This window comes from Myiozetetes cayanensis, unplaced genomic scaffold (genome assembly GCF_022539395.1).
Source record: "Myiozetetes cayanensis isolate MyiCay16 unplaced genomic scaffold, myiCay2020 scf5-8, whole genome shotgun sequence".
In the NCBI taxonomy this organism is placed as follows: Eukaryota; Metazoa; Chordata; class Aves; order Passeriformes; family Tyrannidae; genus Myiozetetes; species Myiozetetes cayanensis.
Genome location: NW_026087742.1, coordinates 8,999,062 through 9,012,511, shown reverse-complemented (window position 1 = coordinate 9,012,511; position 13,450 = coordinate 8,999,062). Strand labels below are relative to the sequence as shown.

The window sequence follows — 13,450 nt, the reverse complement described above, 5'->3', positions numbered from 1 at the left end:
AAATTAAGTGCAGTTGAAATTAGTTGCAAGCTGAAATTAGTCAGCATGATAAAAATGTTCTCTAGAACAGCTTAAATATATTTAAATACATACATTTTTAATTCTAAAGCTATATATATATTTACAAGCAAAACTTTAAAATACCTTGATTGCGGAACTTGTTGCCTGAGAAGGCAGCTCTTTTTTTTTTTTTTCTTTTTTTTTTCCCCTGATATGCTTTGTTTATCTGAAGTTAAAAACATGTTCCTTGTTTTGAGACAGATCCGTGGTGGGAAGCTGATGATCTCCAATACGAGGAAAAGCGACGCGGGCATGTACACCTGCGTCGGGACGAACATGGTGGGGGAGCGAGACAGCGACCCCGCGGAGCTGACCGTCTTTGGTAAAGTGACTCTTGCTTTTATTTCCTCCTCACCACAAATGCCACAGACTGGGTTGACCTGGGTGGCTCATCAAAATATGAGACTAAAAAAAAAAATTAGCAAAACACAGTAGTACTGCTTCAGATGCATATCACAGTTTCCGAAGAAGGCCAGGTTTTGAAACCTGTCCTTTATAATGGTGGAGCTGTGATGGCTCAAGATTTTTCCCTCTGAGCACGTGGTTTTAATCTAATTGCAGGTCTGTGGTGATGTGCATACACCAGAGGTGATAATGCAGGACACAATGCCCTCCCTCACAAAATTGCCAAAAGTAATTAGGCTACTTCTAATAGAACTGACAATGCCTGTTTGCCAGAGATTTGGGCTAACATTGCCTATTTAAATAATTCCATATTCCTGTGGGGTTGTGAAATCAAACCTTTGTAGGAAAGCACAGAAGAGCTTAGTTGATCAGTAAAAAGTCTTTGAAGAAAATTATGAAATCAAATTGTTATATATAGAGAGATGCTTTTTTCATTTGTTTTTCAGAGGGCATGAAACAACTTTTCATCCTGTAAGCCAATTAGGCTTTTGGTGCTGCTGAATGAATCAAAAACGAATAGGTTTCCTGTGTGAAAGTGCTTCTAGACCTGATAGGCAAGGCAAGAATGTTAGGAACATTCACTCCATGTTTAGGGTCCAGAGCAAGAATAGAATGATAACAGAACCTAGAGTTGGATCCATCCTGCTAACAACTTGACAAGAAGCAAAGCCACAAAATCCTGCTGTGGTACATCCTGTAGGCATGGTTTTGTAGGAATTAGTCAAGAGGTTCTGAGCAAACAAAGGCAAATCAGTAAGGAAAAAACCCTCACGTACATGCCAACAAGAGAGAAATAGTGTTAATGTTCCCTCCTGCTACAGCTCTTTGATATCCTTAATATACAATATTGAATTCCAAACAAGATTGTTTGTGATTCCAGTAAGACTTTTAACAGAAATCCTAAGGTCCTTTCTGAGGCAGATGCTCCTATTTTTTCCCACCTTCTGCCTGATATGTTGCCCTGGAAAACACAGTCATATTGCCATCTCTGTGTTTGCATGTATATGCAATTCAACATTCATCAATTCAACATTCACTTTAAGAAAAACCCAAACACACTATGGGATTCAGAAAAGGCAAAGAAAAGTTTCTGCTAGACAATATCTGAGCAAATTCTGCTGGACAAGTGAGCGAATATTTTCTGCTTTCCAGCATTACAAGACTGTAAAGGCTTCCATTTCACTTAGTTTGTTGTGGATTCATGGAAACATGCAACTTTTAAAGACAAAACTATTATACATTCCAAAAATAAAACAAGCAGAGAAAGGATCTCTATCAAATTATTGTGTCCTTTGCAGCCAATCTGTTGAAGTTGTGCTTTTAAACAGATGTGAAAGAGACATGACATATCTCCTTCATCAGTTTAAGTACTGCTAATCTCTGGTAATACTCCCTGTGGATAGCAAGCAGATTGCAGTCCTAAACTACAAAGCCCTAAGAAATCCTTAAGAAAATAATTTGTTAAAAAGCATTGAACTGTAGGAATGAAAACTGAAATGTTCATGTAATTTCATATCCTGCCAGGCTATGAAAAATATGAGGTTTATCTTGGTATATAAAAGAATGCATAGCCAATTGCAATATTCTGAATTTTTTACAGGATATAGTCATAGCCAATCAGCTTGCAAAAATACAGTCTGAAATTATTTGGTGAATACCGAAAAACATCAGCAATAAATGAGATTAGGCATTTTAATGCTAACTTAAGTGTGTTAGACTACCGAAAGAAAATTGTATTAAAATACTCTATGTCAGTATCTTCCTATTTAAAATTTCCATTCTATCTGGGGATAGAAAGGGATACCCTTCCTACCTTCCTTTTTACTGTACAAGAATAACACTCAGCAAGCAGGTGCTCAGGTTTTGCTGTTTGACAAAATGGTTTGAGTGTCCTGTGCCCGTTTCCTGACCCTGAAGCTCCGTGTTGGTGCGTTGGGCTCCACGTATAGTCGTGTCCAGGTTAGTCCTGGTCCACTGCATGCAAAAGGAGCTGACTTGGCTTTGCCCTCCACCACCACAGCAGTTGTATTCCATTCCTGGGCTGCAGGCAGCAGCTCCTGTGTGAGCAGGTGAAAGCACAGTGCACTGGAGAGCGTTATCCATGGTATTTCCAGGAAGCACTGTGTCTACTGGACAGTGCAATCAGTCTAAGCATGTAAAATAAATGCAATAAGTCCAGAGACTGGGAAACGTCAGGTTGGCTTTGCGCGTTCAAATTGGCTTCAGTGAGCATAGGCAAGACCAAGGATCATCTGTTAAGTCCACAGCCACCTTCTAATATGACTCAGAGGTTTGAGGAGCATGGGAATAGGGCAAGTTTTGAGGAAAAATATGCCAAAAATAGCGTAATACTTATATGCAATTCATGTGTCCAACTTTAACTCTTTTGCACATATTTGAAAATGGATTTTACTATAAAAATAAAGAGATCTTAGATAAGAGACTTAGAGAATGTAATTAGATGACTGGCAAGCGTAGAGCTGATGATGATTCTGGAGAGGAATGCATATTAATTAGGTGATTATTCACTTCTCTATTCCTTTCCCGAATAACAACCCTTCAAACCCTTTTCATAGACTGAAGGTGGCCTTAGTAAACTACACTATGTAGGAAAAAAGGAACTGCTTCATACTAGTTCTCAAACTTCTCCAGGAACCAGCCACTTGTTACTTTTGGCTTTGCAAGTTTTTCTGTAATACCTGAAGTTCACTTCTGCGTGTGACTTGTGACAGCTCTCTGGCTCCCTGTACAGAAAATTTAGCTGGAGGCATTGCCTCTGGAAAAAGTGACTCAGTGTGGTGGGAACTGGTGGCCTGGGGGAACAGTATGGAAGCCTAGCCTAAAATATTACACCTTTCCTGAGTTTAGAGACAATAAATAAGAACCTTGGAACGAAGCAGGGGGAGAAAATAAAAAGTTTCCCATGGGCAGAATATATCCACTTGGCTGGGTACCCATTCAATAACCTTTACTGAGAGATAGTTGTGAATAATACATGTAGAACTTTCACAAAACAACTGATATTTTGGGTTTTTTTCCCAAGTTTGTCTGCTTGAAACCTTGTTTTCAACATTTAGGCACTACTAACTGTAGGCCGGTAGTGTTGATGCAGATTGCATTTCTTTTGCTCCCGAGTCAGGATTCTTCTACCAGCAGAAAATTATCAAAGTTTCATAGCAAAATACCATAAAGCCAACTGAGCACAGAAGCAGCGCTACCCAAAATTGTTCCTGTGTTTTGAATAGTCACAAGGATGCACTACATTTTGTTAGTCTTTTCTTTCAAGCACTGTTGCTAGTGTTTGCCTTTATGAGCCTCCAAGGTGCAATCTTGGAGGAAAGCAAGAAGACAGGGGCTGTGACGGGGTTGTCCTTTACAGGGAGTTAATAACATCAATCCTAATGCTCACAAAAAGAGGCAGCGTGGGATGTTATTATTATGAACACACCATTCTAAAGGCCAATTTCAGGAGTGTAAGTGATACAAATTAGGTTGCTTTGCTTGTGTTTGGGCTCATAGCCTTTGGCTGAATGGAATTAAAGCAAGATGCAAAACAGAAACAGTTTAATTCCAATTTGTAAGAAAGCTTTGTTTGTAAATACATAATATGGAGCCAGAAATTAAATAAAGTAGGAATTACTCTTTAAGATAACCTTTATCATTTTGTCATGCTATTGCCCTGTTCTGAGATAAGTTTTCAAGTTGTTTTAACTGTTTCAAACTCTTTTTTTTTTTTTTTCCTTTGGACTTAAAATGATATGTTTGAAGTGCATGTACAAAGGTATATCTTGTATATTGATTCTAAAGCTCAGTGAAATCAATGAAAGCCTTAGTATATCAACTTCAAGAGGCTGGCATCAAGCAGTGGAAAAAGATATATTTAGAAGAGCCTCAAAAGAATATAAAGCATAACTAAGAAGAGTACAAAAATGTCTTTAAAAGATATGTCAATTTGGACATAATAAAGATTGTTTTGGATTAATCTTTGATTTAAACTTTGGTACCTGACCCTTTTTTCTGCTAATAAGGTCCTGTGGGATGAAGAGGTACTTTTGTCTGATGCTTGAAGAAGTATTTGTGTTTGATGTTCTGTAGATATTGTCAGGCTGAAAGAGAAACCGTACTTTCAGGAAGAGTTTTCTGTGATGACATGGCATTAGAGGAAAAAAAATCCAAAAATCCTTTAATGAAGATGTTGTGCCCCATTTTGGTTTCTTGAGCTCAGGCTATGTGGATGGCCTTAGCAGACAGTCTTGTCCCATTGTATCCTGGAAATTAGTCCCAGAAGCTTTCCCAGTCTCATGGAAAAATCCACCAAAACCAGATATACATTCTCAGGTCGAGGCAGAGAAACCAGCAGCGTGTGTTTTGTCCTTCAGATGAAAGTTCCTCTGGGTTTTCTTCAAATACTTGTATTTTCCACTTGCATTCTACTTGTGGCAATTTGCAAAAAGCCAGTTTGGCTTTACAATATTTGTTATTCCCAGATACAGAGAAGTTGTAACGGGGTAACGACACTGCTGTGAAAAAGGGTCTGATTTGGTCTCCAAGGTCTGTATGTAATGGTCAGTAAAAACTGAAATAAACATGGTTGTAGGCACATATAAAAGGAGAAAACCACTAGCAATGGATAAAAATAATTCTACTGCATTTGCATGTGCCTCTTGTCAGTGCCCCATGCCTTTACTGGGCAAACTCATCTCACCTTAGAGATGAGCTGCTTAGAGAGCAGAAGTTTGTAATGTCTACACAAGGCCTTATTTCTCAAATGGAAAATAGAAAAGCACCTAAATAGTAGAAGAATATTTTTAAATATAAAGCCATCTGCTTTTGCAATTGTATTTTCTTTTGTTTGGCCAACATAGGTAAATTTAGTGAGATCGTAATATCCTGTCTTATTCCACGTCTTCTTTTTTGGCAGAGAGCTTTCCTTCATCCAGATCACATTGTATTTAATAACATATCTATGCTACTGACAGCGTTCTGAAGTGAGACTTACTTCCAACCATCTAATTTTTCCTTTTTTTTTCTTTTTGCATCAGAATGCTAAAGGGAGAAAAGCTTTTATTTTTTAACATTTACTATTAAATCCCTCCCCAAAGCCTTTTAATTTTTGTTTTAATACTCTTTTTAGAACAAAAAAAAAAGGCATTTTAAAAAAATTATGTCTTCTGTCCAGCAAAGAGAGAGAAAATAATTCCAAATCAGATTGAGGCTCTACATTATGGGGACCATCAAATCCTTCACTCTAGCAGTTGCCTCAGCAGAGAAAATATATTAAGGTAGTTAGGATCATTTTAATTAGATTGAGGCCCCATGTATGGCTATCTAACTTTTTGAGGAAGAGAGAAAGGGCAGCAATACATCTGAAGGTCATCTGAGTCTCTCTAATAGACTGTGATACTCAGACCAATTGTTAAATATGGGAAAAATTGAGTTCTGAGGTTAACTTGTGTCAGCACCCAAAGCAAGGAGAGCATTTTCCCGTCTCTGGTTAGGATCTGTAGGTTTCCTTGCAGTGGATATCTCGAGCTCTGCAACAGATTGTCAGATGTGTGTCCAGATTGCATTAACAACCCCCTTTTATAACTGCAAGCAAAGTTTATTCTGAAGTTATAAAGGTCACCCTAGTAATAGCATGACTGGTTGACATGACATATAACCATGACCTATTTTATCGTTCTCCTCAAAGATTTTTAATATTCATCAGAGAAAGTCTGGGAAGTAGGTACTTTATTTACTCAGTGAAAGCTTATAAAATAGCTGTATTAAAATTTTTATATATGTCTGTGATTTTAATTTATCACCCTTTCTTGTTGTTTCTCAAATATATTGTGTTCTGGATGCTGTTGACAGCATAACAATGTTTAATTATACCACCAGGCTTTATTTATGGGCAAACCATTTCAGAAGAAAAAAAAATAAAAATAAAAAAAGATTTTTTTTGTCAAGATTAGCTCTTAAACTAAATTTGACCTGGCTGTCTGAAGAAACCTTCTTTATTTAGCATGCTTGAGCAGGCAGCGCTCTGTCTCCTGAGAGATTAACATTGTAAGCAAGTTATGCAGGTGACTCAAATCCAGTTAATCTCATATAAAGAATGTTAATTGCATTGGCAATGGCATTCACTCTGATCACTTTATAGCTGTATAATTAGCTATTGGACACATTCAAGGGGTTTTCTGAGTGATACAAATACAGGAAACAACATGAGAGGTAACTTGTTCTTTCCTGATTCACACTGAGCAAAATGCAGAGAGGATGGAAAAATGGAACCAGCAGTTAATGGTATTCACATTTCCTTACTAAGTGGGATTTGTCCTTTCATAGCATTTTATTTTCTAGAAACTTTTAAAATGTTTTTGAAAATACACAGTCTTAAGAAGCTGATGTGAAACAAATGTGTGTGTACGCTCCTAAATTTACTTGATGTGGAATCCAGTGATTAACCTAATGACCTTTGGGCTATTTACTTTCTGGGTTCTCCTCAACATGTGACAGGGGTTTCTTTCTTTATCTCCTGTGTAGAAGAATTTACAGCCACAAGTAGCAATTTCATCAATATGCACATGCTAATTTCTTAGCTGTTTACATGCAGCTCTTATACACCTGGTCTAAAATAATTTTTTGTATGCAGACCAAGCTGTTGTGCAGGTACACACAGAGTTATTTAAATTCATTGTGAATGAACCAAGGGCCTCTAAACCGCCACTTGAAATGCCAATCTGAAATCTAAATTTCTTAGTTTAGGGTCATTTTTGAAAAACAAATACCAAAATGAAGGATATATTACGTATGAGCTCAGAGCAGGGGTTGGTCTGAGCTCTTCTTAGGAGAGCATTTGTGAATAAGATGCTGTTGATAACCTGCAGAAAGTTTCATACAGAAATTCCCATCTAGGTTCACATAGTTACAAGTGGGCCAAGTGCATTGCTTAGCACTAACATTAAGAAATAATAGGTGTTTTTACCTTGCCCAGTTTTAATAAGTTTGTCAAACTAAAAAAGGCTTTATCCAAAATTTTCCATACCTGATTGGATTTTAATTTATTTATTTTTAAATTGCCAAAATAATTAACTCTCCTCTAAAAATGTTGCAGTTCTTGCAGTTCTGAGTAAAAGGAATAATTGAAGAGAAATGGGCAAAGATTTGAAGGAGAGGAATGGAGGAAGATTTCTGTCCTGAGAACTGCAGGTCCCATACAATGTTTCTGGGCTAAGATGAGACAAATTGACTAAGGAAGCAGTCAGCAGCTGGACATGGCTTGTACACAGACTTGAAATGTGGAATAGTAAAGATTTCAATGTGTCGAAAGAGACTAGAACTGAATTTACTTGCCTGAACGTTGCTGAAACCTGCAGGTCCTGGGCAAGAATAAGAATAGGACAAAAGCAATGGCTTGGAGAGAAGAATCTCTGCCTGTTAGACATATTCTTATCTCTATCATCTGGAAAAGTGCTACAGATTCTTGAACATGTCTATTCTTCTGCTGACAAAATACGTTTTCCCCTGCCAATAGGTCCCCCTGCTACTATCATGGAATTCCTCTGTGATGCTGTCACTCATTTGCATAATTACTAACAGGTGGTTTTGTGATCCTTAATTTTCTGACTTGATATTCTGATTTATAAAAGTGGTGAGCATTTTTTTTTCTGCAACTGAATTCGATGGAAGCTTAATTAACGCTTAATTCTCCCTGCCCCTCAAAAATTGCCAGTTTTGTGGCTCAGGTTGGGTATAAAAATTTAGCAGATAGTTTTTATCTTGCTTTCTAGGATCTCCATCACACCTCAGAGAGGAGTTATGAAAATAAGTGAGTTGCTCATGAAGCATTAAGATATGTGTAATAGAGGTCATGAGGAAATAATTAATGCTGCCTTTGAAATGAAGTTTGAGTAGTATGACAGGAGGCCACCCACTAAACAGTACAACTAAAGCAAAATATTAAACACCTGCTCATTAAATGAACACCAACAGTCTGGAGATGTTTGGGGAAAAAAATGGTGTGTTATCATATAATTGCAACCAGTCCTATAAGGCATAAACAGAAAGGAAGTGATTAAAAGGCACGCAGGCAGCCTTAGTTCTGGCAGCGAGGTGCTGCCCGCTTGATTTTGCAACCTTATTAACGCTCTTTAATGGTTTTTATTTTTATTATTATTTGCTTATAATAAACATGGATAACCAACCTATAAACTCAGCTCTGTAGTTATCAAGACAAAGTGCCTGAGTCAGAATCTGGTATCGCTTGCATCTGTGTGAATTTTGAGTAATATTTTTAGGTGACATCATACCCTTCAACTTGCTGAGAATGAAATGTGAAACTTAGCGTGTAACCAGCTTTAAATGTCTTTGTGATAAACCCTTGTCTTGAGTGGAAATACTGCTTCATATAAACCCAGCCTTATAATGGTTTGGCTAGCATAAATAATTTACGACAATACGAGTGTGGTATGGCTGAGAGGACAGAGCAAAATTCATGCAATCCAAAGGCAGCTTGGAAACTAACCCCAGTGACATCCTTTCAAATGAAATTACCGGTACTTGGAGTTTGTACCAGTGTCTGTGTACAGGGTACTGTACCAGCGCAACTGAGATCAGATTGTGGCTCTGCATCTGGATTTTAAACAGGCCTGTACAACATTAGGGTGATTAATAATATTTGTAGCCGTGCAGGCTAAAGCAACAAGGGTAAACAGAAATTATTGTTCAGACCTTAATTTGGTTTTCCATGGTGAAGTCGGCGAAGGGAAGCTCTGTCCTCTGCCCGACACTCCGCGATTGCCTGAGATTCGTAACAACCGAGTTCAAATTTTCCTCTGCATCATGAAGATATTGAACGTTGCCAAAGCCAGGCTGGCTCCACTGGCAGCTCATATATTGCTAGAGCAGACAGGAGCTCTCAGATCAGGCTTTGTGTGTGCAGCAGTGCAGAGCCACAGCATTCCCAGGGAAGGGTACGGGCTCAGAGGCCTGTCTGCTGTCCAGCAGGGCAGGTGGGCAGTCAGTCCTGGCACAGGCTGCCTTCTGGTGGCACTCCACTATTCCTTGAGGGCCAGATGCGACAGCCCCTGCCTCTCCAGCCTGGCAGCCCTCTTCCTGGCTCTTTATGCACATCATCAGTTCCACTTGTCTGAATTTGTGGAGCTCAGCCTCCTTTCTGAGTGGTGCATGGATAAACAAAATGATGCTGAAAAGTCAAAAAATGTTCATTTCAACCCTCTGACTCACTAAGGAATTTTAATGTCTCTTTCAAGAGCGGCCCACGTTTCTCAGGCGACCGATTAACCAAGTGGTGCTGGAGGAGGAGGCCGTGGATTTCCGGTGCCAGGTGCAGGGGGATCCCACGCCCACAGTCCGGTGGAAGAAAGATGATGCAGATTTACCGAGAGGAAGGTGAGAGCAACATTCACATTCCCTACACTTTCAAATTTCAGTTGTTGAATAATGCTGGAATCCATCCCTACTACTTAGAGTTTGCTGTTTGACATTATTTCCGAGCTTTATTTCCCTTATGGCTGGTCTTTGGCACTACAAAACTTGTTCCAGAGCCAGCTGAGCAGGGACACCCAGTCTGGGTGAGTTGTCTGGATAATGGATTCCTGTGGAAGGAAGAAAAATGATTTGTAGGTGTTGTGAGCACATGAGTATTCACTGAATTTACTGGAGACAGTAAAGATGTCTTAGGAATGTATTAGTGAGAGTAGCCTTCAGAATAATGTGCTGATACCAAGAGGGAGGCAACTTGGCAGGAGAGTTGCTCTGTTGCACTAGCAGAAGGGATTAGAAGCACAGCACCGTGGTGGGCTTTGCTGGCTCCTTGGTTCACATCTATTAAATCTTGGAGAGAAACCTTCCTCTGGAGGAAACAAAAAGCCAGAACTAGCACAGGTATAAAGCAAAGCTGAAATCTGGAACAGGCCCCTTGTGTTCAAGAAAGATTCGCGTATTCCGGAACAAACACGGAGAAAATTCCAGAGCGAGCAGGGGAAGGGAGACTCTCCTGCAAAAGAGTATTAAATTAGTTTGGCTCCTTTCAGCTAACAGAACAGCGTTTGGTCCTCATTTTCTAGAACTCTTCCTTGTTTTGATGTTGAATCACTGTTACATTAAAAAATATTAACGCAGAAATAGGTCTGGGAACAGGAATTAGAACCCAGGTCTCCAGAACCCAACAAATCATTCTTGGCCTTCTGACTTTTAATTTCAACAGCAGATATGAATAGTGCCAGCTTTTTTTCCCCCCACCATAGCTGATCTTTTCCATCAGTGGAATATAGTAATGGAATACATAATCTAGACAAAACATTTCTACATAAGTAAGATACGTATGTGTAGATATATATAAATACTTTAAAAATTAATTTTCTTGCAACTTCAAACAAATTAAATAGTGACTTAGCTGTTTTGCTCATTATACTGGCAGATGTGTATGCATGTAATACACAAAATATTATTTTGAAGAGAAGACTTTTGGATGTCAGGATGTATTTTTCTCTTTGCTTGCTGTTTAACCATGCGTTGTAGAGTAGTCCACAGTACATACATTGTGCTTATGTGATTTATTCTTGCTGTTGTGCTACTTCTGTTGTTTTAAATCATGTCTACTTCTCAGTCTCATAAGCAGAAGTAACAGATGAAGAGCCAACGGTGTCTTTGGTTGGGTTGTACTTTTAGTAGTTTCTTTTTAATGACTATGTTACTTCTTTTTGGTTTTTATCTTACTATGAAAACATAGTACTGTGTGCTTTGAGGTCATTTTTCCTGTTCATTCATGATGTATTTCTAAGGAAGAAAAAATTTATCAGGAAGCATAGTGTTGCGTGATGACCTGGTTCAGGGAAAGCACGGTGACTATCTTTCAGTCACTCGGGCCATTAACTCATAGACACCAATGTGGTGGACGGCAAATGGCGTTTATTACCTTGTAACACAGTCTTTTATAATGCTAAGTTACACCGTCATTTCCGTCTGCTTGTGAAGTCACCTAATCTATTATTGGCTGCCAGGTATGGGAGGGGGTGGTCCCTGGTAGGGGGTCGGTCCCTATCTTTCCGTAACAAACCGAAATCTTCCGATCGCCAGACCCTATCTACTCACATTTCCCCCCTCTCCATGCCGTATAAAGCAAGCCGTAATATAAAATGTGCAAAAGACAGTTGTAGAGGTCATAGAGGTTAAAAGGTTTAAGGCTTAATAAGTGGCTCCATAAGGAAGCCTAAAGAGGTAGGAAGTTGTATTCTACTATTAAGGTATATAATTGTGACATAGTGTAAACTACGTGGAGCTACATAGAATTAAGATACTATTTACAGCAGTTGTCGGTCTTTGACCACCATGATTTTGATGGTTTTTAGACGGTTCTCGACAAACGACACGAGCTTGTTAAAAATGCAAGGTCCGAAAATCAGTGCTAAGAAAAGCATTGCTATTGGACCAATGAGAGAGGATAGCAAGGTGGTGAGCCATGGTGCCTGATCGAACAGTGACGTGAACCAGTCCCGCGATTCTCTGTCCCTTTTTCGATTTTCTAATCTCTCTCGCAGCTTGCCCATGGTGTCTTTCACTAACCCAGTGTGGTCCGCGAAAACGCAGCACTCTTCTTTAAGAGCGGCGCACAGTCCGCCTGCTTGTAAGAACAGTATGTCCAGTCCTCTGCGATTCTGCAGAACCACCTCGGACAGTGACTTAAGCGAGTTTGCGAGAGCTGTGATGGATTCTTCGATTCGGGCTATGTCTTCGTCTATCGCTAATTTTAAAGCGCCGAATTCCCTGTTCTGACGTACTAGGGACGCTATCCCTGTACCTGCTCCGGTACCTCCCGCAAGCATCAGCAGGGCCATGGTTAATGCTGTAACGGGCTCTCGCTTTGCCAGGTGATGGTCTGGGACAGTCATGGAATCGTACACATAGTTCTCGGGGTGGTAATAGATCTTGGGGATTATTGTCACTTGGACACAGTACTCTGCGGATTTGTTAAACACCTTCAAAGATATGCAAGGGGTGAGTCCTGTAGAGGAACAGGCCCACTTAGTGTTATTAGCCGGGACTAACCATTTCGCTCGGGCTGTGTAGTTTACTTCCCCGGCACATGATTGTCTTTTGTGTTGTGGGATTTGGCCTACGCACATCCCGCTGCCGACTATTTCTGTGAGTGTGATGCTTTGTTTGTCCATCTCCCACAGACATTGGGCAGGATTATCGCTGTAGGCCTGTGTGGGCATGTCATTTATTGCTACGCCTTGGTAATAGGGTGGCTGCACTCTGTAACAGAGCCAACAGTGTTGTGTGAGGTTTGGATTGGTTTTGTTCAGGACTTGGTAACTGGCTCGTATCAACTTCCAAAGTGGATGTGTACTACTGGAAGTTGTACTGACGGAAGTTGGACTGCTAGAAGTGTGCAGTGTCCTGGGTGTTGCAGGGCGAGTGGTCTGTCTGAGGGTTGTTGTGCGTGGTGTCTTGGGCCAAGGGTCGTTTGGGGCTATTTCTTTCTTGATCTGGATCAGACCGCCTGGGTTGTATCCTGTTACAGCATACCTCAGTCCCCAAGTTTTCCCAAGCAACCAGCTGTCTTCCTGGGGGTTTGTGACATTTAAAATGAGGTACCTACAGATTGTGCCCTTTCCCCATGTCCGTGGTGGTATACACCTGGGTGGGCCCCACTGTACTTTCAAGTACTTATCTCTACCACTGCCTGGTATCCATGTAGGGGCTATGGTTTCGCATCCCCAGTGAGCGCAGTAGTACTCGCCAGGCATGTTGCAGTACCCTTTTCCAGGATTTGAGGCAGGACACATATAGAATCTGTCAAGTGCCGAGCATAGGTCTTGTGGGACTAACGTACACAGGGTGGTGGTAAAGCTTGGTGCGTTTGATGTTACCTGAGAGGCTATAACCTGCTGACTCCCAGGCCTAAGGAGAGACCATTTAAATGGCTGGTGATGCAAACGGCCTGCATGTACTGGTTCCACCTTGAAGAGTGCCA

The 13,450-nt window shown here is 40.2% G+C and overlaps 1 protein-coding gene across 15 annotated transcripts in view; it reads left to right on the top strand.

Annotated features, from left to right (window-relative positions):
• Positions 1 to 13,450, top strand: part of ROBO2 (roundabout guidance receptor 2) — a 1,049,785-nt gene that overhangs the window by 893,362 nt on the left and 142,973 nt on the right. For all 15 annotated transcript variants that reach the window (XM_050333786.1, XM_050333782.1, XM_050333787.1 and 12 more), the window contains 2 exons: positions 262 to 382; positions 9,723 to 9,861. In XM_050333786.1, the coding sequence (XP_050189743.1) occupies positions 262 to 382; positions 9,723 to 9,861 (260 nt within the window). The remainder of the gene's footprint in view (positions 1 to 261; positions 383 to 9,722; positions 9,862 to 13,450) is intronic.